At 50.2% G+C, this 27,394-nt stretch overlaps 1 protein-coding gene across 1 annotated transcript in view; it reads right to left on the bottom strand.

Annotated features, from left to right (window-relative positions):
* Positions 1 to 27,394, bottom strand: part of LOC139572810 (intermembrane lipid transfer protein VPS13B-like) — a 920,449-nt gene that overhangs the window by 18,307 nt on the left and 874,748 nt on the right. The window contains exons 50-58 of the mRNA XM_071395592.1: positions 19,683 to 19,890; positions 16,021 to 16,209; positions 12,723 to 12,869; positions 7,460 to 7,749; positions 5,388 to 5,515; positions 4,795 to 5,033; positions 3,096 to 3,214; positions 1,854 to 2,100; positions 823 to 995 (exon numbers count right to left, since the gene is read on the bottom strand). Of these exons, the coding sequence (XP_071251693.1) occupies positions 823 to 995; positions 1,854 to 2,100; positions 3,096 to 3,214; positions 4,795 to 5,033; positions 5,388 to 5,515; positions 7,460 to 7,749; positions 12,723 to 12,869; positions 16,021 to 16,209; positions 19,683 to 19,890 (1,740 nt within the window). The remainder of the gene's footprint in view (positions 1 to 822; positions 996 to 1,853; positions 2,101 to 3,095; positions 3,215 to 4,794; positions 5,034 to 5,387; positions 5,516 to 7,459; positions 7,750 to 12,722; positions 12,870 to 16,020; positions 16,210 to 19,682; positions 19,891 to 27,394) is intronic.

The raw sequence follows: 27,394 nt of genomic DNA, 5'->3' as shown, positions 1-27,394 counted from the left end.
TTAATTTAATGATACTGTATTAATGATGCTGTATTAATGACGCTGTATTAATGATGCTGTATTAGTTTAATGATGCTGCATTAATGACGCTGTATTAATGATGCTGTATTAATGATGCTGTATTAATGATGCTGTATTAATGATGTTGTATTAATGACGCTGTATTAATTTAATGATGCTGTATTAACGATGCTGTATTAATGACGCTGTATTAATGATGCTGTATTAATGATGTATTAATGATGCTGTATTAATGATGCTGTATTAATGTTGTATTAATGATGCTGTATTAATGATGCTGTATTAATGACGCTGTATTAATGATGCTGTATTAATGTTGTATTAATGATGCTGTATTAATGTTGTATTAATGATGCTGTATAAATGATGCTGTATTAATGTTGTATTAATGATGCTGTATTAATGACGCTGTATTAATGATGCTGTATTAATGATGCTGTATTAATGACGCTGTATTAATGATGCTGTATTAATGATGTATTAATGATGCTGTATTAATGACGCTGTATTAATGACGCTGTATTAATGATGCTGTATTAATGATGCTGTATTAATGACGCTGTATTAATGATGTATTAATGATGCTGTATTAATGATGCTGTATTAATGATGCTGTAGTAATGACGCTGTATTAATGATGCTGTATTAATGATGCTGTATTAATGACGCTGTATTAATGATACTGTATTAATGATGCTGCATTAATGATGTTGTATTAATGATGCTGTATTAATGATGCTGTATAGTTGGTATGCTGATATTGGTATTACTTCCATGGACAACACAGTGATGGTATTATACCTGTCCAGGGTGAGACCCAGCTGGAGGAAGCACGACGCCTTAAACTCCTCCAGGGCCTGTAGTGAGGTGGTGGGGTTGGCATCGCTGGTCCAGAGGGGAAGCTCCACACTCTGCTCCTGGCACAACAACACCGGGAAGTGGAAGCTGGCACGGTTATACAGCTGGTTATCCACCTGGACGAGAACAGAGGAATATCTAGTTTATATAGATCTATACTCTAGTTATACAGCTGGTTGTCCACCTGGACGAGAACAGAGGAATATCTAGTTTATATAGATCTATATACTCTAGTTAGTGTAGATCTATACTCTAGTTATCCACCTGGACGAGAACAGAGGAATATCTAGTTAATATAGATCTATATAGTGTAGTTAGTGTAGCTCTATACTGTAGTTATCCACCTGGATGAGAACAGAGGAATATCTAGTTAATATAGATCTATATACTCTAGTTAGTGTAGATCTATACTGTAGTTATCCACCTGGACGAGAACAGAGGAATATCTAGGTAATATAGATATATATAATCTAGTTAGTGTAGATCTATACTGTAGTTATCCTCCTGGAAGAGAACACAGGAATATCTAGTTAGTGTAGATCTATACTGTAGTTATCCAGCTGGAAGAGAAAAGAGGAATATCTAGTTAATATTGGTCTATATAGTGTAGATCTATACTGTAGTTATCCAGCTGGAAGAGTAAAGAGGAATATCTAGTTAATATAGATATATATAGTGTAGATCTATACTGTAGTTATCCAGCTGGAAGAGAACAGAGGAAGATATTTAGATGGCGGAAGCAGGAAATGTACCTTTTCTATTTTTCTATTTTACAGAAGATGTTTTGTATTGTTTCACAGTCGATGAAGAAAGAAAAGCCTTCATGTTGCTCCTGTGCTTTATTCCTTCATGCAGACACAATGTTTTGGCTGAAACAGCCTTCGTCAGGTGACCTATAAATAGCCTTCGTCAGGTGACCTATAAATAGCCTTCGTCGGGTGACCTATAAAGGTGACCTATAAAAGTCAACCCACCTGCAGGCTGGCACAGTGGACTTCCACCAGACAGGCCTCTCCCATCCCGGCGGTGACCAGCCTCCTGCCTCCTTCACCCAGCCCCGTGCCAGAGTCACCCAGCCGTTCAGGACACAGGTTCAGTAGCAGTTTGGACAGAGTCAGCCTCAAGAGCTCCACGGAACCCGAACGACTGGTGATGTCATCACTCAGCGACACACTGGCCTCGCTCAGCAACACCCTGAACGCCAGCTTCCGATTGGACGTCCTGAGAGACAGATATCAATCAGTTATGTTGATCCTTTAAAAATTGTTTTATTGTTGATAAAACAGAACAGTGGTTACAGCGCCCCCCAGTGGTGAAAGAGAATATGTCCTGCATCCTTTGTCAGGGTCAACTATGACCTGCTAATGTTGTTGATGCAGGTTATAATTAACTGCTCATCATTATCAATTATAGATTACATTAAAGCAAAGCAAAAATCATATATTTTATTATCATACAAATATAGTGTCGTGTTTGTCTCTCCTGTAGTAGGGTTAGGGGTTAGGGGTTAGAGGTTAGGGATTAGGGATTAGAGGTTAGGGATTAGAGTTTAGGGGTTAGATATTAGAGTTTAGGGGTTAGAGAATAGGGGTTAGAGTTTAGGGGTTAGAGAATAGGGGTTAGAGGTTAGGGGATGTAAGGACTGGTACCTGTTGTGCAGGCTCATGACAGAGTCCACGCTGGGTTAGGGGTTAGAGGTTAAAGGTTAGGGGATGTAAGGACTGGTACCTGTTGTACAGGCTCATGACAGAGTCCACGCTGGGTTAGGGGTTAGAGGTTAAAGGTTAGAGGTTAGGGGGTGTAAGGACTGGTACCTGTTGTGCAGGCTCATGACAGAGTCCACGCTGGGTTAGGGGTTAGAGGTTAAAGGTTAGAGGTTAGGGGGTGTAAGGACTGGTACCTGTTGTGCAGGCTCATGACAGAGTCCACGCTGGGTTAGGGGTTAGGGGTTAAAGGTTAGGGGGTGTAAGGACTGGTACCTGTTGTGCAGGCTCATGACAGAGTCCACGCTGGGTTAGGGGTTAGAGGTTAAAGGTTAGGGGATGTAAGGACTGGTACCTGTTGTACAGGCTCATGACAGAGTCCACGCTGGGTTAGAGGTTAAAGGTTAGGGGTTAGGGGTTAGGGGGTGTAAGGACTGGTACCTGTTGTACAGGCTCATGACAGAGTCCACGCTGGGTTAGGGGTTAGAGGTTAGGGGATGTAAGGACTGGTACCTGTTGTGCAGTCTCATGACAGAGTCCACGCTGCCCTCTGGTGCCAGGGTGAGGATGACTGTGCCACCCTGATGGACTACGTCTATGTAGAGACAGCCAAACCCTGGTAGGAAAACCACCTGCAACACAACACACCTTTACTCAGGACATTTACTCAGACCCAGAAGGACCTGCTGAAGTGGTGCTGCCAACAAGAGACAATATATACAGACAGAATACAGAATATAGTCATTTACACATCAACTACATGCAGTACAGACCATATGGCTACAGTAAACACAGACGACAGGAGAGTTAGACCTCTCTATAGTAAACACAGATGATAGGAGAGTTAGACCTCTCTACAGTAAACACAGATGATAGGAGAGTTAGACCTCTCTACAGTAAACACAGATGATAGGAGAGTTAGACCTCTCTACTGTAAACACAGATGATAGGAGAGTTAGACCTCTCTACAGTAAACACAGATGATAGGAGAGTTAGACCTCTCTATAGTAAACACAGATGATAGGAGAGTTAGACCTCTCTACAGTAAACACAGATGATAGGAGAGTTAGACCTCTCTACAGTAAACACAGATGATAGGAGAGTTAGACCTCTCTACAGTAAACACAGATGATAGGAGAGTTAGACTTCTCTACAGTAAACACAGATGATAGGAGAGTTAGACCTCTCTACTGTAAACACAGATGATAGGAGAGTTAGACCTCTCTACAGTAAACACAGATGATAGGAGAGTTAGACCTCTCTACAGTAAACACAGATGATAGGAGAGTTAGACCTCTCTACAGTAAACACAGATGATAGGAGAGTTAGACCTCTCTGCAGGTAGCCTAGTGGTTAGAGGTGTTAACGGGAACAGGAAGCTCCTGCAGAGTACTGACCTGGCCACCCCCCCCGCCCGTCACAATAAACCCTAACCTTGACTTTGCCTGGGGTCGTCCTGCCACCCCTCTGTAACCTGACACAGACGACCTCTATTGGTTAAGGATTGGGGGGAGGGTGACCCCTATTGGTTAAGGATTGGGGGGAGGGTGACCCCTATTGGTTAAGGATTGGGGGGGGGGGGGGTGACCCTTACTGGTTAAGGATTGGGGGGAGGGTGACCCCTATTGGTTGTTTTGTCTATGGTTGGTGGTACGGGGGATAATGTTGGGTCTATGAGTGGTGGTAAGAGATAATGTTGGGTTTATGGGTGGTAGTAGGGGATAATGTTGGGTCTATGGGTGGTGGTAGGGAATAATGTTGGGTTTATGGGTGGTGGTACGGGGGATAATGTTGGGTCTATGGGTGGTGGTACGGGGGATAATGTTCGGTTTATGGGTGGTGGTACGGGGGATAATGTTGGGTTTATGGGTGGTGGTACGGGTACGGGTGATAATGTTGGGTCTATGGGTGGTGGTACGGGGGATAATGTTGGGTCTATGGGTGGTGGTACGGGGGATAATGTTGGGTGGCTCTTGCAACGCCTGTATAGTGGGTCTGTTTATCAGGACCACCCATACATAAAACAATGTCTGCAAGCATGTCCAACCTAAATGGCAGATATCAGAGGGTAGTATTAGTTGTTGACCTGTTAAATGGCAGATATCAGAGGGTAGTATTAGTTGTTGACCTGTTAAATAGCAGATATCAGAGGGTAGTATTAGTTGTTGACCTGTTAAATGGCAGATATCAGAGGGTAGTATTAGTTGTTGACCTGTGTGCCGGGGCAGTTGATGTCCACCGGGTCGCTCCACTCTGGAGACGTCTGCGGGTCGCCGGGCTGCGGACTGGAGCCAGGGCCCGTGTTTGGGTTAGGACTGGTCTTCAGCTGCACGGTGGGTAGAGGCTCTCTCTGTCTGCAGTCAGGGAAGCTGGAGAAGTGGTGGTAGAGTCCGTGGTGGAGGGAGGTGTTAGCAGGGAGGGGGCGGCAGTACACCTCTGTCCTGGGGGGTTCTGGGGGGGGACAAACGGTAAACAGTTGATCGATGTTATTTGACCATTTAAAAAAGACATTCACAAAGTACGTACATTTTAAAAAACGTGTCTGAGGTTAACACGTATGTGGAGAGGTGTAGTTCTGACATGTGTGTGTGTGTGTATGTGTGTGTGTGTGTGTGTGTGTGTGTGTGTGTGTGTGTGTGTGTGTGTGTGTGTGTGTGTGTGTGTGTGTGTGTGTGTGTGTATGTATGTGTGTGTGTGTGTGTGTGTATGTATGTGTGTGTGTGTGGTGTGTGTGTGTGTGTGTGTGTGTGTGTGTGTGTGTGTGTGTGTGTGTGTGTGTGTGTGTGTGTGTGTGTGAGACCTCACCCTTAACATTCTCCCTGAGCAGCATAGAGAGAGGGGTCTGGTTGTGGATGACCATGTGAGGACAGGGGTCCTCGTTCAGCGTCACGTAGGTGACGCCCAGGTGTTCCTGGTACGTCATCACCAACGCTCTGGAAAAACCAAACACTGAGTCATTTAACCACCTGCAGCACAGGGCCCTGATTGGAGGCAGGCCTGCAGGGTAGGGCCCTGATTGGAGGCAGGCCTGCAGGGTAGGGCCCTGATTGGAGGCAGGCCTGGGGAGGAAGGGACACACACACAGAAACACACACAGACAGACCGAGGGAAACACAGCTGGGCCGTGAAAGAACAAAAGACTGAAAGTATCTGTGTTGTAAAAATCACTTCTGAACTCGTGGGCCCAATTATGAAGAGGAGAAGATCTGTTTTCTTTGAGAGGAAAGCTGTCCAAACAGTCGACTATAAGAGCCTGTGTTTAGGCCACCCCCGGAGACAAGAGAGAGATAAACAGAGAGAGAGGGAGAGAGAGACAGAGAGAGAGAGAGAGAGAACAGAGAGAAGTCGTAGAGACAGTGGAAATGATGAGGGCATCCCTTATGGCTCCAGTGCCAGTGTTTAACAGGGCATGACCACTAAAGGCTCTGTGCTTTATGTCCCCTAGCCAGGGTCTGTTCTCTCTCTGTCCTGTAGTCTCTCTGTCCTGTCAGAGTCTGTTCTCTCTGTCCTGTAGTCTCTCTGTCCTGTAGTCTCTCTGGCCTGTCAGAGTCTGTTCTCTCTGTCCTGTAGTCTCTCTGTCCTGTAGTCTCTCTGGCCTGTCAGAGTCTGTTCTCTCTGTCCTGTAGTCTCTCTGTCCTGTAGTCTCTCTGTCCTGTCAGAGTCTGTTCTCTCTGTCCTGTAGTCTCTTTGGCCTGTCAGAGTCTGTTCTCTCTGTCCTGTAGTCTCTTTGGCCTGTCAGAGTCTGTTCTCTCTGTCCTGTAGTCTCTGTTCTGTCAGAGTCTGTTCTCTCTGTCCTGTAGTCTCTGTTCTGTCAGAGTCTGTTCTCTCTGTCCTGTAGTCTCTCTGTTCTGTCAGAGTCTGTTCTCTCTGTCCTGTAGTCTCTCTGTTCTGTCAGAGTCTGTTCTCTCTGTCCTGTAGTCTCTCTGGCCTGTCAGAGTCTGTTCTCTCTGTCCTGTAGTCTCTCTGTTTTGTCAGTCTGTTCTCTCTGTCCTGTAGTCTCTCTGTTCTGTCAGAGTCTGTTCTCTCTGTCCTGTAGTCTCTCTGGCCTGTCAGAGTCTGTTCTCTCTGTCCTGTAGTCTCTCTGTTTTGTCAGTCTGTTCTCTCTGTCCTGTAGTCTCTCTGTTCTGTCAGAGTCTGTTCTCTCTGTCCTGTAGTCTCTCTGTTCTGTCAGAGTCTGTTCTCTCTGTCCTGTAGTCTCTCTGTTTTGTCAGTCTGTTCTCTCTGTCCTGTAGTCTCTCTGTTCTGTCAGAGTCTGTTCTCTCTGTCCTGTAGTCTCTCTGTTCTGTCAGAGTCTGTTCTCTCTGTCCTGTAGTCTCTCTGTTCTGTCAGGGTCTGTTCTCTCTCTGTCCTGTAGTCTCTCTGTCCTGTAGTCTCTCTGTTCTGTCTGGGTCTGTTCTCTCTCTGTCCTGTAGTCTCTCTGGCCTGTCAGAGTCTGTTCTCTCTGTCCTGTAGTCTCTCTGTTCTGTCAGAGTCTGTTCTCTCTCTGTTCTGTCAGAGTCTGTTCTCTCTGTCCTGTAGTCTCTCTGGCCTGTCAGAGTCTGTTCTCTCTGTCCTGTAGTCTCTCTGTTCTGTCAGAGTCTGTTCTCTCTCTGTCCTGTAGTCTCTCTGTCCTGTAGTCTCTCTGTTCTGTCAGAGTCTGTTCTCTCTGTCCTGTAGTCTCTCTGTTTTGTCAGTCTGTTCTCTCTGTCCTGTAGTCTCTCTGTTCTGTAGTCTCTCTGTCCTGTAGTCTCTCTGTCCTGTAGTCTCTCTGTCCTGTAGTCTCTCTGTCCTGTAGTCTCTCTGTCCTGTAGTCTCTCTGTCCTGTAGTCTCTCTGTCCTGTAGTCTCTCTGTCCTGTAGTCTCTCTGTCCCGTAGTCTCTCTGCTCTGTTTCACCCACCTGGTGCTCAGACCACTGCTGCTGCAGATTTCCCCAGGGACGGCCACACTCTGCCTGGGGAAGTCAGGTCTGATGGGGGCCGGGAGGCTCCAGGACCCAGACCCAGCTACAGGTCCAGGTTCTGGGGTGGGCAGGCAGCTGAACATCATGTGTCTGGTTGGTAGAGGGAACTGAGAGATCTCCCCCTCCTTTCTTAGCAGGTCCCAGCAGGCCACAGAGACGGGTCTGGAAGGTGTCTTCTCTCCCGCCGGAGCCAGGCTGAACACCGCTGTATCTGGGAGAGAACAGGCCTAGAGAAGACAGGAGACTGGTTGTTATTTCCCACTCTGTAACGGCACCTAACCAGGCTGCTAACCAAACTGCTCATTTGGGTCGAAAATGAGTTAATATCATTTTTTTTGCTACATTAAATACATGTTTAATCATGTGGACAAGTATCCTGCCTCGATTGTATTGTGTTATGGAGAACATGGGGGTCACGTTAACCAGTAACTGCATAAAGTTACTGTTAAAGGTGTCCACACTACGAGTAGTTAATGCCCTTATTGCTCGGTAGGACAGCGGAGTTTAACGCGACCTTGTCGTTCCTCCCAGAGAGACCGTTCCTCCCAGAGAGACCGTTCCTCCCAGAGAGACCGTTCCTCCCAGAGAGACCGTTCCTCCCAGAGAGACCGTTCCTCCCAGAGAGACCTTGCCGTTCCTCCCAGAGAGACCGTTCCTCCAGAGAGACCGTTCCTCCCAGAGAGACCGTTCCTCCAGAGAGACCGTTCCTCCCAGAGAGACCGTTCCTCCCAGAGAGACCGTTCCTCCAGAGAGACCGTTCCTCCCAGAGAGACCGTTCCTCCCAGAGAGACCGTTCCTCCCAAAGAGACCGTTCCTCCAGAGAGACCGAGCCATTCCTCCCAGAGACCGTTCCTCCAGAGAGACCGTTCCTCCCAGAGAGACCGTTCCTCCAGAGAGACCGTTCCTCCCAGAGAGACCGTTCCTCCAGAGAGACCGTTCCTCCCAGAGAGACCGTTCCTCCCAGAGAGACCGTTCCTCCCAGAGAGACCGTTCCTCCCAGAGAGACCGTTCCTCCAGAGAGACCGTTCCTCCCAGAGAGACCGTTCCTCCAGAGAGACCGAGCCATTCCTCCCAGAGACCGTTCCTCCAGAGAGACCGTTCCTCCCAGAGAGACCGTTCCTCCCAGAGAGACCGTTCCGCCCAGAGAGACCGTTCCGCCCAGAGAGACCGTTCCTCCCAGAGAGACCGTTCCTCCCAGAGAGACCGTTCCTCCCAGAGAGACCGTTCCTCCCAGAGAGACCGTTCCTCCAGAGAGACCGTTCCTCCCAGAGAGACCGTTCCTCCCAGAGAGACCGTTCCCCCAGAGAGACCGTTCCTCCAGAGAGACCGTTCCTCCCAGAGAGACCGTTCCTCCCAGAGAGACCGTTCCTCCAGAGAGACCGTTCCTCCCAGAGAGACCGTTCCTCCCAGAGAGACCGTTCCTCCCAGAGAGACCGTTCCTCCCGTTCCTCCCAGAGAGACCGTTCCTCCCAGAGAGACCGTTCCTCCCAGAGAGACCGTTCCTCCAGAGAGACCGTTCCTCCCAGAGAGACCGTTCCTCCCAGAGAGACCGTTCCTCCCAGAGAGACCGTTCCTCCCAGAGAGACCGTTCCGCCCAGAGAGACCGTTCCTCCCAGAGAGACCGTTCCTCCCAGAGAGACCGTTCCTCCCAGAGAGACCGTTCCTCCAGAGAGACCGTTCCTCCAGAGAGACCGTTCCTCCCAGAGAGACCGTTCCTCCAGAGAGACCGTTCCACCCAGAGAGACCGTTCCTCCCAGAGAGACCGTTCCTCCCAGAGAGACCGTTCCTCCCAGAGAGACCGTTCCTCCAGAGAGACCGTTCCTCCCAGAGAGACCGTTCCTCCCAGAGAGACCGTTCCTCCCGTTCCTCCCAGAGAGACCGTTCCTCCAGAGAGACCGTTCCTCCCAGAGAGACCGTTCCTCCCGTTCCTCCCAGAGAGACCGTTCCTCCCAGAGAGACCGTTCCTCCCAGAGAGACCGTTCCTCCAGAGAGACCGTTCCTCCCAGAGAGACCGTTCCTCCCAGAGAGACCGTTCCTCCCAGAGAGACCGTTCCTCCCAGAGAGACCGTTCCGCCCAGAGAGACCGTTCCTCCCAGAGAGACCGTTCCTCCCAGAGAGACCGTTCCTCCCAGAGAGACCGTTCCTCCAGAGAGACCGTTCCTCCAGAGAGACCGTTCCTCCCAGAGAGACCGTTCCTCCCAGAGAGACCGTTCCTCCCAGAGAGACCGTTCCTCCCAGAGAGACCGTTCCTCCCAGAGAGACCGTTCCTCCCAGAGAGACCGTTCCTCCAGAGAGACCGTTCCTCCAGAGAGACCGTTCCTCCCAGAGAGACCGTTCCTCCAGAGAGACCGTTCCTCCCAGAGAGACCGTTCCTCCCAGAGAGACCGTTCCTCCCAGAGAGACCGTTCCTCCAGAGAGACCGTTCCTCCAGAGAGACCGTTCCTCCCAGAGAGACCGTTCCTCCAGAGAGACCGTTCCTCCCAGAGAGACCGTTCCTCCCAGAGAGACCGTTCCTCCCAGAGAGACCGTTCCTCCCAGAGAGACCGTTCCTCCAGAGAGACCGTTCCTCCCAGAGAGACCGTTCCTCCCAGAGAGACCGTTCCTCCAGAGAGACCGTTCCTCCCAGAGAGACCGTTCCTCCCAGAGAGACCGTTCCTCCCAGAGAGACCGTTCCTCCAGAGAGACCGTTCCTCCAGAGAGACCGTTCCTCCCAGAGAGACCGTTCCTCCAGAGAGACCGTTCCTCCCAGAGAGACCGTTCCTCCCAGAGAGACCGTTCCTCCCAGAGAGACCGTTCCTCCCAGAGAGACCGTTCCTCCAGAGAGACCGTTCCTCCCAGAGAGACCGTTCCTCCCAGAGAGACCGTTCCTCCAGAGAGACCGTTCCTCCAGAGAGACCGTTCCCCCAGAGAGACCGTTCCTCCAGAGAGACCGTTCCTCCAGAGAGACCGTTCCTCCAGAGAGACCGTTCCTCCCAGAGAGACCGTTCCTCCAGAGAGACCGTTCCTCCAGAGAGACCGTTCCTCCAGAGAGACCGTTCCTCCAGAGAGGTCTAACCCGGTAGCAGGGTTCCGCCATGCTGAGAACAGTGAGTAGTTTGGTACGGACGCGGTTGGGCCCTAAAGCATGATGAATAGCCCACTAGAAAGACCTCTGTTGTCTGTGGTCTGCGGTTTAAAGCCGTCACAGTCCTGCCCGTTAAGGGTCTTCGTCTAACCGGCAGTGGCAACTGGTAACCTCATGCCATCGTCTTCTCCGGAGGATCTGAAGGCTCGTTAAATGACATCACCGCGTTGTTCTTTGGGGGGGACGCGTCCAGAGATGAAAGCACAAACCTGCAACCAATTCATGGTGTTTGTCTAATGTGTCTGGGCTGTGGAGTGCCAACGACCACATGGGTGAGACTGGCAGAGTGGGGACTGAGAGAGGAGCAGGGGGGAGAAACATGATATGGTGTGTGTGTGTGTGTGTGTGTGTGGGGGGGGGGAACATGAACTGATGGGAAACAAGCCTGCACGTTTTGGGGGTTTTGCCTTCATACTACACAGCTGATTCCAATAATCAAATATTGATGATGAGTTGATCATGTAAACCAGCTGTGTAGAGCTAGAGCAAAATCCTAAATGTTCACCCCTCGGGGTCGCCGGCCCTCGGGGTCGCCAGCCCCTCGGGGTCGCTAGCCCTCGGGGTCCCCGGCCCTCGGGGTCGCCAGCCCTCGGGGTCACCAGCCCTCGGGGTCGCCTGCCCTCGGGGTCGCCGGCCCTCGGGGTCGCCAGCCCTCGGGGTCGCCAGCCCTCGGGGTCACCAGCCCTTGGGGTCACCAGCACCAGGATTGAGAACCACTGGCCTAGAGGCTGGGGGATTCTACACCACGCTAGAAAACGTGTGTGTGTGTGTGTGTGTGTGTGTGTGTGTGTGTCAAATCAAATTGTATTTGTCCCATGTGCCCAATACAACAGGTGTAGGTAGACCTTATTAGTGAAATGCTGACTGACAAGTCCTTAAATCTTATCTTCTTAAAACTACATCGTTTGTTAGGAAAATCTTTACTAAATAAACTAAAGTAAAAAAATAAGTCCTGAATGGCAGGAAGCTTGGCCCCAGTGATGTACTGGGTCGTACACACTACCCTCTGTAGCGCCTTGCGGTCAGAGGCCGAGTAGTTGCCATACCAGGCGGTGATGCAACCAGTCAGGATGCTCTCGATGGTGCAGCTGTAGAACCTTTTGAGGATCTGGGGACCCATGCCAAATCTTTTCAGTTTCCTGAGGGGGAATAGGTTTTGTCGTGTCCTCTTCACGACTGTCTTGGTGTGCTTGGACCATGTTAGTTTGTTGGTGATGTGGACACCAAGGAACTTGAAACTCTCAACCAGCTCCACTGCTGCCCTGTCGGTGAGAATGGTTCCTAGTCAGACAGTAGAGGTCTAGAGGACAGGATGTAGGGGGTGTTACCTGGTCTGTGGTCCCCAGGGCCTGGTCAGACAGTAGGGCTCTATATGACAGGAAGTAGGGGGTGTTACCTGGTCTGTGGTCCCCAGGGCCTGGTCAGACAGTAGGGCTCTATATGACAGGAAGTAGGGGGTGTTACCTGGTCTATGGTCCCCAGGGCCTGGTCAGACAGTAGGGCTCTATATGACAGGAAGTAGGGGGTGTTACCTGGACTATGGTCCCCAGGGCCTGGTCAGACAGTAGGGCTCTATATGACAGGAAGTAGGGGGTGTTACCTGGTCTATGGTCCCCAGGGCCTGGTCAGACAGTAGGGCTCTATATGACAGGAAGTAGGGGGTGTTACCTGGTCTATGGTCCCCAGGGCCTGGTCAGACAGTAGGGCTCTATATGACAGGATGTAGGGGGTGTTACCTGGTCTGTGGTCCCCAGGGCCTGGTCAGACAGTAGGGCTCTATATGACAGGAAGTAGGGGGTGTTACCTGGTCTATGGTCCCCAGGGCCTGGTCAGACAGTAGGGCTCTATATGACAGGAAGTAGGGGGTGTTACCTGGTCTATGGTCCCCAGGGCCTGGTCAGACAGTAGGGCTCTATATGACAGGAAGTAGGGGGTGTTACCTGGACTATGGTCCCCAGGGCCTGGTCAGACAGTAGGGCTCTACATGACAGGAAGTAGGGGGTGTTACCTGGTCTGTGGTCCCCAGGGCCTGGTCAGACAGTAGGGCTCTATATGACAGGAAGTAGGGGGTGTTACCTGGTCTGTGGTCCCCAGGGCCTGGTCAGACAGTAGGGCTCTACATGACAGGAAGTAGGGGGTGTTGTTAACCAGGATGGTCCTGTCTTCTATCTGGATGATCTGGATGCCGTGTCTCACCACAGACGACACGCAGAACTGACACACCTATAGGGAGGGAGGAGACACAGACAGAGACAGAGAGACAGAGAGAGACCGAGAGAGACAGAGAAAGACAGACACAGAGAGAGACAGAGACACAGACAGAGACATAGACAGAGACACAGAGACAGAGAGAGAGAGAGAGAGAGAGAGAGAGAGAGAGAGAGAGAGAGAGAGAGATACAGAGAGAGAGAGAGAGAGAGAGAGACAGGGAGAGAGAGACAGACAGAGACACAGAGAGAGAGAGACAGACAGACAGGGAGAGACAGAGAGAGACAGACACAGAGAGAGATACAGACAGAGAGAGAGACAGAGAGAGACAGAGACAGACACAGAGAGAGACAAAGACAGACACAGAGAGAGACAAAGACAGACACAGAGAGAGACAGAGAGACACAGACAGACAGAGACAGACACAGAGAGAGACAGAGAGAGACGGAGACAGACAGAGAGAGTTAATGCCTCCACATGCTTCCAGTCACTCATGTCTATCTGATACTGTATTTCTATGTGTTAGTTAGTCTCATTGACACTTTATAGACAGGACAGTGATATGTGGTTGTCTGACCTGTTCCTACCTTGTTGAATGTAATGACAGTGACCTGTTCCTACCTTGTTGAATGTAATAACAGTGATATGTGGTTATCTGACCTGTTCCTACCTTGTTGAATGTAATGACAGTGACCTGTTCCTACCTTGTTGAATGTAATAACAGTGATATGTGGTTATCTGACCTGTTCCTACCTTGTTGAATGTAATAACAGTGACCTGTTCCTACCTTGTTGAATGTAATAACAGTGATATGTGGTTATCTGACCTGTTCCTACCTTGTTGAATGTAATAACAGTGATATGTGGTTATCTGACCTGTTCCTACCTTGTTGAATGTAATAACAGTGACCTGTTCCTACCTTGTTGAATGTAAAACAGTGACCTGTTCCTACCTTGTTGAATGTAATAACAGTGATATGTGGTTATCTGACCTGTTCCTACCTTGTTGAATGTAATAACAGTGATATGTGGTTATCTGACCTGTTCCTACCTTGTTGAATGTAATAACGGTGATATGTGGTTGACTGACCTGTTCCTACCTTGTTGAATGTAATAACAGTGATATGTAGTTATCTGACCTGTTCCTACCTTGTTGAATGTAATAACAGTGATATGTGGTTATCTGACCTGTTCCTACCTTGTTGAATGTAATAACAGTGATATGTGGTTATCTGACCTGTTCCTACCTTGTTGAATGTAATAACAGTGATATGTGGTTACCTGACCTGTTCCTACCTTGTTGAATGTAACAACAGCGATATGTGGTTGTCTGACCTGTTCCTACCTTGTTGAATATAATAACAGTGATATGTGGTTATCTGACCTGTTCCTACCTTGTTGAATGTAATAACAGTGATATGTGGTTATCTGACCTGTTCCTACCTTGTTGAATGTAATAACAGTGATATGTGGTTATCTGACCTTCTCCTACCTTGTTGAATGTAATAACAGTGATATGTGGTTATCTGACCTGTTCCTACCTTGTTGAATGTAATAACAGTGATATGTGGTTATCTGACCTGATCCTACCTTGTTGAATGTAACAACAGTGACCTGTTCCTACCTTGTTGAATGTAATGACAGTGATATGTGGTTATCTGACCTGTTCCTACCTTGTTGAATGTAATAACAGTGATATGTGGTTGTCTGACCTGTTCCTACCTTGTTGAATGTAATAACAGTGATATGTGGTTATCTGACCTGTTCCTACCTTGTTGAATGTAATAACAGTGATATGTGGTTATCTGACCTGTTCCTACCTTGTTGAATGTAATAACAGTGACCTGTTCCTACCTTGTTTAATGTAATAACAGTGATATGTGGTTATCTGACCTGTTCCTACCTTGTTGAATGTAATAACAGTGATATGTGGTTATCTGACCTGTTCCTACCTTGTTGAATGTAATAACAGTGATATGTGGTTATCTGACCTGTTCCTACCTTGTTGAATGTAATAACAGTGATATGTGGTTATCTGACCTGTTCCTACCTTGTTGAATGTAATAACAGTGATATGTGGTTATCTGACCTGTTCCTACCTTGTTGAATGTAATAACAGTGATATGTGGTTATCTGACCTGTTCCTACCTTGTTGAATGTAATAACAGTGATATGTGGTTATCTGACCTGTTCCTACCTTGTTGAATGTAATAACAGTGATATGTGGTTATCTGACCTGTTCCTACCTTGTTGAATGTAATAACAGTGATATGTGGTTATCTGACCTGTTCCTACCTTGTTGAATGTAATAACAGTGATATGTGGTTATCTGACCTGTTCCTACCTTGTTGAATGTAATAACAGTGACCTGTTCCTACCTTGTTGAATGTAATAACAGTGATATGTGGTTATCTGACCTGTTCCTACCTTGTTGAATGTAATAACAGCGATATGTGGTTATCTGACCTGTTCCTACCTTGTTGAATGTAATAACAGCGATATGTGGGTATCTGACCTGTTCCTACCTTGTTGAATGTAATAACGGTGACCTGTGTTCCTACCTTGTTGAATGTAATAACAGTGATATGTGGTTGTCTGACCTGTTCCTACCTTGTTGAATGTAATAACAGTGATATGTGGTTGTCTGACCTGTTCCTACCTTGTTGAATGTAATAACAGTGATATGTGGTTATCTGACCTGTTCCTACCTTGTTGAATGTAATAACAGCGATATGTGGTTATCTGACCTGTTCCTACCTTGTTGAATGTAATAACAGTGATATGTGGTTATCTGACCTGTTCCTACCTTGTTGAATGTAATAACAGTGATATGTGGGTATCTGACCTGTTCCTACCTTGTTGAATGTAATAACAGTGATATGTGGTTGTCTGACGTGCTCCTACCTTGTTGAATGTAATAACAGTGACCTGTTCCTACCTTGTTGAATGTAATAACAGTGATATGTGGTTATCTGACCTGTTCCTACCTTGTTGAATGTAATAACAGTGACCTGTTCCTACCTTGTTGAATGTAATAACAGTGACCTGCTCCTACCTTGTTGAATCAACTCATTGTCAGCGTCTCTGGATAAGAGCATCTGCTAAATGACGTGTGTCATGTAGGGAAAGGTGGCTTGGGGAGGAAGTGAGTATGGATGCTTCCTAACCTTCTGTCTTCCAGGGCTCCTCCCCATGTGGATCTCTGTCTCCACACAGCCCTCCTCGTCCAGGGTGAGGACCTCGGGACTGACACCTTCCTTCCAGCGAGGAGACGTCAGGTCATGGACCAGCTTCAGGGCTGTAGACTTATGGACCGTGTTCGTGTTGGACCAGTAGATACCCAGCTGGAACGCCTCCTAGAGAGAGGGAGGGGCGGAGGGAGGGAGGGAGGGAGGGAGGGAGAGACGGAGAGGGAGGGAGGGACGGAGGGAGAGAGAGGGAGGGACGGAGAGAGAGGGAGGGACGGAGGGAGAGACAGAGAGGGAGGGATGGAGGAAGGGAGAGAGAGGGAGGGACGGAGAGAGAGGGAGGGACGGAGGGAGAGAGAGGGAGGGACGGAGAGAGAGGGAGGGACGGAGGGAGAGACAGAGAGGGAGGGAGGAAGGGAGAGAGAGACAGAGAGGGAGGGACGGAGGGATTGACGGAGGGAGAGACAGAGAGGGAGGGAGGGACGGAGGGAGAGACAGAGAGGGAGGGAGGGACGGAGGGAGAGACAGAGAGGGAGGGAGGGACGGAGAGAGGGACGGAGAGGGAGGGAGGAAGGGAGGGATGGAGAGAGATACAGAGAGGGAGGGAGGAAGGGAGAGACAGGGAGGGAGGGAGGAAGGCAGGGACGGAGAGAGAGACAGAGAGAGAGGGAGGGACGGAGAGAGAGACAAACAGAGAGGGAGGAGGGGACAAAGAGAGAGGGAGGGACGGAGAGAGAGAGAGGGAGGGACGGAGAGAGGGAGAGAGAGACAAACAGACAGGGAGGAAGGGACGAAGAGAGAGAGAGGGAGGGAGGGAGAGAGGGACAAACAGAGGGAGGGAGGAGAGAGAGACAAACAGAGAGGGAGGAGGGGACAAAGAGAGAGGGAGGGACGAAGAGAGAGAGAGGGAGGGACGGAGAGAGGGAGAGAGAGACAAACAGACAGGGAGGAAGGGACGAAGAGAGAGAGAGGGAGGGAGGGAGAGAGGGACAAACAGAGGGAGGAAGGCACAAAGAGAGATGGAGGGATGAAGACAGAGACAGAAAGACAGAGATAGAGAGAGAGAGAGAGACAGAGAGAGAGAGAAAGAGAGACAAAGAGAGAGACAGAGAGAGAGAGACAAAGAGAGAGAGACAGAGAGAGACAGAGAGAGAGACAGAGAGAGAGAGACAAAGAGAGAGAGACAGAGAGAGAGACAGAGAGACAGAGAGAGAGAGACAGAGAGAGAGAGAGAGATCAATCAGTGATTATGATGAATACATGGACAGACACACAGCCCCGTCTCCAACAAAGCCCTGCTCTCTGAGTCGGCCAATCCCAGCGCCGCTCGGCCGTTACCTCGTAAATCACGGGTGCTATGGAAACAATGCTTTATTCGTTTCTGTTTCCCAGACTATTACACATGTTGGGCTTTAAGCTAGTTTCCTGTATCTGAAGATATCAGCCTTTATCCCCTGATACCAGACTGCCTTAGTACCTAGTGATGGTGTCTGAGGTCCTACAGACAGACAGACTGTCTTAGTACCTAGTGATGGGGTCTGAGGTCCTACAGACAGACTGTCTTAGTACCTAGTGATGGGGTTTGTGGTCCTACAGACAGACTGTCTTAGTACCTAGTGATGGGGTCTGAGGTCCTACAGACAGACTGTCTTAGTACCTAGTGATGGGGTTTGAGGTCCTACAGACAGACTGCCTTAGTACCTAGTGATGGGGGTTGAGGTCCTACAGACAGACTGCCTTAGTACCTAGTGATGGGGTTTGAGGTCCTACAGACAGACTGCCTTAGTACCTAGTGATGGGGTCTGAGGTCCTACAGACAGACTGTCTTAGTACCTAGTGATGGGGTTTGAGGTCCTACAGACAGACTGTCTTAGTACCTAGTGATGGGGGTTGAGGTCCTACAGACAGACTGTCTTAGTACCTAGTGATGGGGTCTGAGGTCCTACAGACAGACAGACTGCCTTAGTACCTAGTGATGGGGTTTGAGGTCCTACAGACAGACAGACTGCCTTAGTACCTAGTGATGGGGTCTGAGGTCCTACAGACAGACTGTCTTAGTACCTAGTGATGGGGTTTGAGGTCCTACAGACAGACTGCCTTAGTACCTAGTGATGGGGTTTGAGGTCCTACAGACAGACTGCCTTAGTACCTAGTGATGGGGTTTGAGGTCCTACAGACAGACAGACTGCCTTAGTACATAGTGATGGGGTCTGAGGTCCTACAGACAGACTGTCTTAGTACCTAGTGATGGGGTTTGTGGTCCTACAGACAGACTGCCTTAGTACCTAGTGATGGGGTTTGAGGTCCTACAGACAGACTGCCTTAGTACCTAGTGATGGGGTCTGAGGTCCTACAGACAGACTGTCTTAGTATCTAGTGATGGGGTTTGAGGTCCTACAGACAGACTGCCTTAGTACCTAGTGATGGGGTTTGAGGTCCTACAGACAGACTGCCTTAGTACCTAGTGATGGGGTTTGAGGTCCTACAGACAGACTGCCTTAGTACCTAGTGATGGGGTTTGAGGTCCTACAGACAGACAGACTGCCTTAGTACCTAGTGATGGGGTTTGAGGTCCTACAGACAGACTGTCTTAGTACCTAGTGATGGGGTTTGAGGTCCTACAGACAGACAGACAGCCTTAGTATCTAGTGATGGGGTTTGAGGCCCTACAGACAGACAGACTGCCTTAGTACCTAGTGATGGGGTTTGAGGTCCTACAGACAGACAGCCTTAGTATCTAGTGATGGGGTTTGAGGCCCTACAGACAGACAGACTGCCTTAGTACCTAGTGATGGGGTTTGTGGTCCTACAGACAGACTGCCTTAGTACCTAGTGATGGGGTCTGAGGCCCGAACCCCTACAAACAGACAGACTTTAAACAGGAGAGATGGGCTGTGAGGGGGCTCGTCTGTCTGTCTGTCTGTCTGTCTGTCTGTCTGTCTGTCTGTCTGTCTGTCTGTCTGTCTGTCTGTCTGTCTGTCTGTCTGTCTGTCTGTCTGTCTGTCTGTCTGTCTGTCTGTCTGTCTGTGTGTGTGTGTGTGTGTGTGGTGTGTGTGTGTGTGTGTGTGGTCCAGTCATCTCAAAAGGACTAGAGGAAGGACCGACTCAACCCACTGTTCCCCGGTAGGCCGTCATTGTAAATAAGAATTTGTTCTTAACTGACTTGACTAGTTAAATAAAGTTGAAATAAAATAGAAAAACGTGTCCTGGGTCCTCCTGTCTGGCCCACAGAGGTATACACTCAGTGGCCAGTTTATTAGGTACACCGCCCTGTTCACGACAATGGTTTTCTCCTACAGACGGTGTCTGGGGTTTTACCGAGACTAGAGAGACTAATCAAACACATCCAGTCAGCCGCAGTCCTGTGAAGAGAGGTCGGCTGCTTTTACAACAGCTAACGGGGATCCTAATAAAATACCAAATACCCCAAAGAATTCAGGCTGTTCTGGAGACAAAGGGTGGTCTGACCCCCAGGTACTAGATGGATGTACCTAATAAACTGGCCACTGAGTGTATAATACACTAGAGTGGCTGATATACGACCTGCATAGCTCTAGAAGGTGACGATAACGGCAGCCATCTTGGTCAGGGATACATTCAAAAACCCAGTCGATATAAATCTAGGATCTCTCCTCTCTCACCTTGAAGTTAGGAGGAACGAGGGTCTTTCCAGCAGGTATCTGCAGGACGATGGTCTCTCCTTCAAACAGCCAGAGGTCCCATGTAGAGTGGTTGGTCAACAGGGCCCAGGGAATGAGCTCTACAAGTAGAGTGTTGAGACCAGACCTCCAGACGGACAGCTTCACCTGCATGGGACTGTCCCACTGGGCTAGGACCTCTGATCCAGGCCTACAGGACAACACAGAGATAAACAGTTACATACTGTAAACATCAACAACTATACAGCTCCCTGGGCTAGGGGGGTATCCCACTGAGTTAAGGCCTCCACTATACACCTGTAACATGGAGGTCTCTGTCCCACTGAGTTAAGGCCTCCACTATACACCTGTAACATGGAGGTCTCTGTCCCACTGAGTTAAGGCCTCCACTATACACCTGTAACATGGAAGTCTCTGTCCCACTGAGATAAGGCCTCCACTATACACCTGTAACATGGAGGTCTCTGTCCCACTGAGTTAAGGCCTCCACTAGACACCTGTAACATGGTGGTCTCTGTCCCACTGAGTTAAGGCCTCCACTATACACCTGTAACATGGAGGTCTCTGTCCCACTGAGTTAAGGCCTCCACTATACACCTGTAACATGGAGGTCTCTGTCCCACTGAGTTAAGGCCTCCACTATACACCTGTAACATGGAGGTCTCTGTCCCACTGAGTTAAGGCCTCCACTATACACCTGTAACATGGAGGTCTCTGTCCCACTGAGTTAAGGCCTCCACTATACACCTGTAACATGGAGGTCTCTGTCCCACTGAGTTAAGGCCTCCACTATACATCTGTAACATGGAGGTCTCTGTCCCACTGAGTTAAGGCCTCCACTAGACACCTGTAACATGGAGGTCTCTGTCCCACTGAGTTAAGGCCTCCACTATACACCTGTAACATGGAGGTCTCTGTCCCACTGAGGTAAGGCCTCCACTATACACCTGTAACATGGAGGTCTCTGTCCCACTGAGTTAAGGCCTCCACTACACACCTGTAACATGGAGGTCTCTGTCCCACTGAGTTAAGGCCTCCACTATACACCTGTAACATGGAGGTCTCTGTCCCACTGAGTTAAGGCCTCCACTATAACATGGAGGTCTCTGTCCCACTGAGTTAAGGCCTCCACTACACACCTGTAACATGGAGGTCTCTGTCCCACTGAGATAAGGCCTCCACTATACACCTGTAACATGGAGGTCTCTGTCCCACTGAGTTAAGGCCTCCACTATACACCTGTAACATGGAGGTCTCTGTCCCACTGAGTTAAGGTCTCCACTATACACCTGTAACATGGAGGTCTCTGTCCCACTGAGTTAAGGCCTCCACTATACACCTGTAACATGGAGGTCTCTGTCCCACTGAGTTAAGGCCTCCACTATACACCTGTAACATGGAGGTCTCTGTCCCACTGAGTTAAGGCCTCCACTATACACCTGTAACATGGAGGTCTCTGTCCCACTGAGTTAAGGCCTCCACTCCAACATGGAGGTCTCTGTCCCACTGAGTTAAGGCCTCCACTAGACACCTGTAACATGGAGGTCTCTGTCCCACTGAGATAAGGCCTCCACTATACACCTGTAACATGGAGGTCTCTGTCCCACTGAGTTAAGGCCTCCACTATAACATGGAGGTCTCTGTCCCACTGAGTTAAGGCCTCCACTAGACACCTGTGGTACAGACATGAACAATCACCATAACATCCAACTGCAACCACGCTAAACAGACACACGGAGGCACGCCACGGAAGTACGCAGAAACACACGGAAATAAACAACTTATTATGCAGATGTAAACAACATCAATCAACAGGCATCTGGGTAGGCACATGGGCATGTACCGCATCAGCACACACCACCGCAAATACACGCCACCAACACACACGGGCCGCACGCACACGCACACACACACTCAACCCAAACACATGCCACCAACACACACACACCCACACACTCACACACACCCACACACACACAGACACAATCAACCCAAACACATACACACCAACCCACACACCACACCACACCAACCCAAACACACATACACACCGACCCACACACACTGTGATCAGCACCAGAGCGGCAGATAAATATCTGGCGGCCTTCCGCTAGGGGTCATGGGGTCATGTTAACATCAAAACCATGTCTCTGTCCTACTCCTGATGCTTCAGAGACATAGACAGCAAAGATGCATTGACAGGACTAGAACATTCTATGGCGGCCATGTTAGCTCCCCATTAGCATAACATGGGGAATATTTCCATGTAGCTGAATGTCTATGTAACTGTTGGCTGCTGAAACACCAACTCTACTGAACACTAAGAACTAACACTTCCTGTAGTGGAGGTGGACTCCAGGAGGACCTGTGGTGAAGGTAGACTCCAGGGGGACCTGTGGTGAAGGTGGACTCCAGGAGGACCTGTAGTGAAGGTAGACTCCAGGAGGACCTGTGGTGAAGGTAGACTCCAGGAGGACATGTAGTGGAGGTGGACTCCAGGAGGACCTGTGGTGAAGGTAGACTCCAGGAGGACCTGTAGTGGAGGTAGACTCCAGGAGGAAACCAGGTCCAGTTCCTTAGTGAAGGTATACTCCAGGATGACCTGTAGTGGAGGTAGACTCCAGGAGGACCTGTAGTGAAGGTAGACTCCAGGAGGAAACCAGGTCCAGTTCCTTAGTGAAGGTATACTCCAGGATGACCTGTAGTGAAGGTGGACTCCAGGAGGACCTGTAGTGAAGGTAGACTCCAGGAGGACATGTAGTGAAGGTGGACTCCAGGAGGACCTGTAGAGAAGGTGGACTCCATGAGGACCTGTAGTGAAGGTAGACTCCAGGAGGACCTGTAGTGAAGGTGGACTCCAGGAGGACCTGTAGTGAAGGTAGACTCCAGGAGGACATGTAGTGAAGGTGGACTCCAGGAGGACCTGTAGAGAAGGTGGACTCCATGAGGACCTGTAGTGAAGGTAGACTCCAGGAGGACCTGTAGTGAATGTAGACTCCAGGAGGACCTGTAGTGAAGGTAGACTCCAGGAGGACCTGTAGTTGAGGTAGACTCCAGGAGGACCTGTAGTGGATGTGGACTCCAGGAGGACATGTAGTGGAGGTGGACTCCAGGAGGACCTGTAGTGGAGGTAGACTCCAGGAGGACCTGTAGTGAAGGTAGACTCCAGGAGGACCTGTAGTGGAGGTAGACTCCAGGAGGACCTGTAGTGGAAGTAGACTCCAGGAGGACCTGCAGTGGAAGTAGACTCCAGGAGGACCTGTAGTGGAGGTGGACTCCAGGAGGACCTGTAGTGGATGTAGACTCCAGGAGGACCTGTAGTGGAGGTAGACTCCAGGAGGACCTGTAGTGAAGGTAGACTCCAGGAGGACCTGTAGTGGAGGTAGACTCCAGGAGGACCTGTAGTGGAAGTAGATTCCAGGAGGACCTGCAGTGGAGGTAGACTCCAGGAGGACCTGTAGTGGAGGTAGACTCCAGGAGGGCACCAGGTTCAGTTCATGTCGTGAAGGTAGACTCCAGGAGGACCTGTAGTGGAGGTAGACTCAAGGAGGGACCAGGTCCAGTTCCTGTGGTGAAGATGGACTCCTGGAGGACCTGTAGTGGAGGTAGACTCTAGGAGGGCACCATGTCCAGTTCCTGTAGTGAAGGTGGATTCCAGGAGGGTCCCAGGTCCAGTTCCTGTAGTGAAGGTGGACTCCAGGAGGTACCAGGTCCAGTTCCTGGAGAGAAGGTGGATTCCAGGAGGACCTGTAGTGAAGGTAGACTCCAGGAGGGTACCAGGTCCAGTTCCTGTAGTGAAAGTAGACTCCAGAAGGAAACCAGGTCCAATTCCTGTAGTGAAGGTAGACTCCAGGAGGGTTCCAGGTCCAGTTCCCGTAGTGAAGGTGGATTCCAGGAGGGTACCAGGTCCAGTTCCAGTAGTGAAGGTGGATTCAAGGAGGACCTGTAGTGAAGGTAGACTCCAGGAGGGTTCCAGGTCCAGTTCCTGTAGTTAAGGTAGACTCCAGGAGGAAACCAGGTCCAGTTCCTGTGGTGAAGGTAGACTCCAGGAGGGCACCAGGTCCAGTTCCTGTGGTGAAGGTAGACTCCAGGAGGAAACCAGGTCCAGTTCCTGTAGTGAGGGTAGACTCCAGGAGGAAACCAGGTCCATTTCCTGTCGTGAAGGTAGACTCCAGGAGGATACCCGGTCCAGTTCCTGTAGTGAAGGTAGACTCCAGGAGGGCACCAGGTCCAGTTCCTGTAGTGAAGGTAGACTCCAGGAAGACCTGTGGTGAAGGTAGACTCCAGGAGGAATCCAGGTCCAGTTCCTGTAGTGAAGGTAGACTCCAGGAGGGCACCAGGTCCAGTTCCTGTAGTGAAGGTAGACTCCAGGAAGACCTGTGGTGAAGGTAGACTCCAGGAGGAATCCAGGTCCAGTTCCTGTAGTGAAGGTAGACTCCAGGAGGAAACCAGGTCCAGTTCCTGTAGTGAAGGTAGACTCCAGGAGGACACCAGGTCCATTTCCTGTGGTGAAGGTGGACTCCAGGAGGACACCAGGTCCAGTTCATGTGGTGAAGGTAGACTCCAGGAGGAAACCAGGTCCATTTCCTGCCGTGAAGGTAGACTCCAGGAGGACACCAGGTCCAGTTCATGTGGTGAAGGTAGACTCCAGGAGGAAACCAGGTCCATTTCCTGTCGTGAAGGTAGACTCCAGGAGGATACCAGGTCCAGTTCCTGTAGTGAAGGTAGACTCTAAAGTTGTGCTCTACATAGGGAATAGGGCTCTGGTCTAAAGTAGTGCACTACATAGGGAATATGGCTCTGGTCTAAAGTAGTGCACTAAATAGGGAATAAAAACAACCCTCAGTCTGATCCCTGGATCATGAAGGATCAGTTTGTCCTTGGCCTTAAAACAACCCTCAGTCTGATCCCTGGATCATGAAGGGTCAGTTTGTCCTGGGCCTTAAAACAACCCTCAGTCTGATCCCTGGATCATGAAGGGTCAGTTTGTCCTGGGCCTTAAAACAACCCTCAGTCTGATCCCTGGATCATGAAGGGTCAGTTTGTCCTGGGCCTTAAAACAACCCTCAGTCTGATCCCTGGATCATGAACACACATCTCTAAACACGGACCACAGAAACATACGTCCACCATTTAATTAGTTTTCCTGTGCAGATAACATTTATACACTGAGGGCTGTTTTGCCAGAGGATTCAGAGCTCTCGGTACGGCCGCTAGGGTAACTAACTGCTCTCTTGGCTCTGAGAGGGCACAGGAAGTTGAAGAGGTAAATGTTATTTTTTTCTTTCTGTGTGTAGGCCTTTAATGAGAGAGAAACACCTCAGTAATCATTAAGCAAACATCTTGTAGCCATCGCCGGTCGGGGGGGATGGAGGGGGGAGAGAGTGATGAGGGGGATGGAGGGACGAGGGGGGAGAGAGTGATGAGGGGGGAGAGTGATGAGGGGGATGGAGGGACGAGGGGGGAGAGAGTGATGAGGGGGGAGAGAGTGATGAGGGGGGAGAGAGTGATGAGGGGGGAGAGAGTGATGAGGGGGGAGAGAGTGATGAGGGGGGAGAGAGATGAGGGGGATGGAGTGATGAGGGGGAGAGAGTGATGAGGGGGATGGAGGGACGAGGGGGGAGAGAGTGATGAGGGGGGAGAGTGATGAGGGGGATGGAGGGACGAGGGGGGAGAGAGTGATGAGGGGGGAGAGTGATGAGGGGGAGAGAGTGATGAGGGGGATGGAGGGACGAGGGGGGAGAGAGTGATGAGGGGGGAGAGTGATGAGGGGGAGAGAGTGATGAGGGGGATGGAGGGATAAGGGGGATGGAGGGATGAGGGGGAGAGAGTGATGAGGGGGGAGAGTGATGAGGGGGAGAGAGTGATGAGGGGGATGGAGGGATAAGGGGGATGGAGGGATGAGGGGGAGAGAGTGATGAGGGAGGAGAGAGTGATGAGGGGGGAGAGAGTGATGAGGGGGAGAGAGTGATGAGGGGGGAGAGAGTGATGAGGGGGGAGAGAGTGATGAGGGGGGAGAGAGTGATGAGGGGGGGAGAGTGATGAGGGGGGAGAGAGTGATGAGGGGGAGAGAGTGATGAGGGGGGAGAGAGGGACGAGGGGGGGAGAGTGATGAGGGAGGAGAGAGTGATGAGGGGGGAGAGAGTGATGAGGGGGGAGAGAGTGATGAGGGGGAGAGAGTGATGAGGGGGGAGAGAGTGACGAGGGGGGAGAGAGTGACGAGGGGGGAGAGAGTGACGAGGGGGGAGAGAGTGACGAGGGGGGAGAGAGTGATGAGGGGGGATGGAGGGACGAGGGGGGAGAGAGTGATGAGGGGGGAGAGAGTGATGAGGGGGGAGAGAGTGATGAGGGGGGAGAGAGTGATGAGGGGGGAGAGAGTGATGAGGGGGGAGAGAGTGATGAGGGGGAGAGAGTGATGAGGGGGAGAAAGTGATGAGGGGGAGAGAGTGATGAGGGGGAGAGAGTGATGAGGGGGGAGAGAGTGATGAGGGGGGAGAGAGTGGCTATGGCTGTCAGAAGTCACACTTCAAAAAGGCTGTGGTCCGCAGGCAGCCCCCTGACAGAAGCTGCTCAGCACATTTGATCCAGTCAGAAAGTCCCCTCGTTAGTTCATTAGTAATATGATGTTTGAGCTGTGATGCTCTCTGATGCCCTGATGTGCCAAACTTTATCTAAATGCAAGGCCCTGTCCTTTGTGTGAGAGAAAGTGGCAGAACAGAACGACAGTGTTAATCTATGGTCTGGACAACGGCTAGATTAATCTAAACCAGGGGTCTACGAGGATCTAAACCAGGGGTCTACGAGGATCTAAACCAGGGGTCTCCGAGGATTTAAACCAGGGGTCTCCGAGGATTTAAACCAGGGGTCTCCGAGGATTTAAACCAGGGATCTCCGAGGATTTAAACCAGGGATCTCCGAGGATTTAAACCAGGGGTCTCCGAGGATTTAAACCAGGGATCTCCGAGGATTTAAACCAGGGGTCTCCGAGGATTTAAACCAGGGGTCTCCGAGGATTTAAACCAGGGGTCTCCGAGGATTTAAACCAGGGATCTCCGAGGATTTAAACCAGGGGTCTCCGAGGATTTAAACCAGGGGTCTCCGAGGATTTAAACCAGGGGTCTCCGAGGATTTAAACCAGGGGTCTCCGAGGATTTAAACCAGGGGTCTCCGGGGATTTAAACCAGGGGTCTCCGAGGATTTAAACCAGGGATCTCCGAGGATTTAAACCAGGGGTCTCCGAGGATTTAAACCAGGGGTCCCCGAGGATTTAAACCAGGGGTCTCCGAGGATTTAAACCAGGGGTCTCCGAGGATCTAAACCAGGGGTCTCCGAGGATCTAAACCAGGGGTCTCCGAGGATCTAAACCAGGGGTCTCCGAGGATTTAAACCAGGGGTCTCCGAGGATTTAAACCAGGGGTCTCCGAGGATTTAAACCAGGGGTCTCCGAGGATCTAAACCAGGGGTCTCCGAGGATTTAAACCAGGGGTCTCCGAGGATTTAAACCAGGGGTCTCCGAGGATCAAAACCAGGGGTCTCCGAGGATTTAAACCAGGGGTCTCAGAGGATTTAAACCAGGGGTCTCAGAGGATTTAAACCAGGGGTCCCCGAGGATTTAAACCAGGGGTCTCAGAGGATTTAAACCAGGGGTCTCCGAGGATTTAAACCAGGGGTCCCCGAGGATTTAAACCAGGGGT

The sequence above is a fragment of the Salvelinus alpinus genome, chromosome 4, assembly GCF_045679555.1.
Source record: "Salvelinus alpinus chromosome 4, SLU_Salpinus.1, whole genome shotgun sequence".
NCBI classification, from domain to species: Eukaryota; Metazoa; Chordata; class Actinopteri; order Salmoniformes; family Salmonidae; genus Salvelinus; species Salvelinus alpinus.
This window is presented reverse-complemented; position numbering and strand designations above follow the sequence as displayed.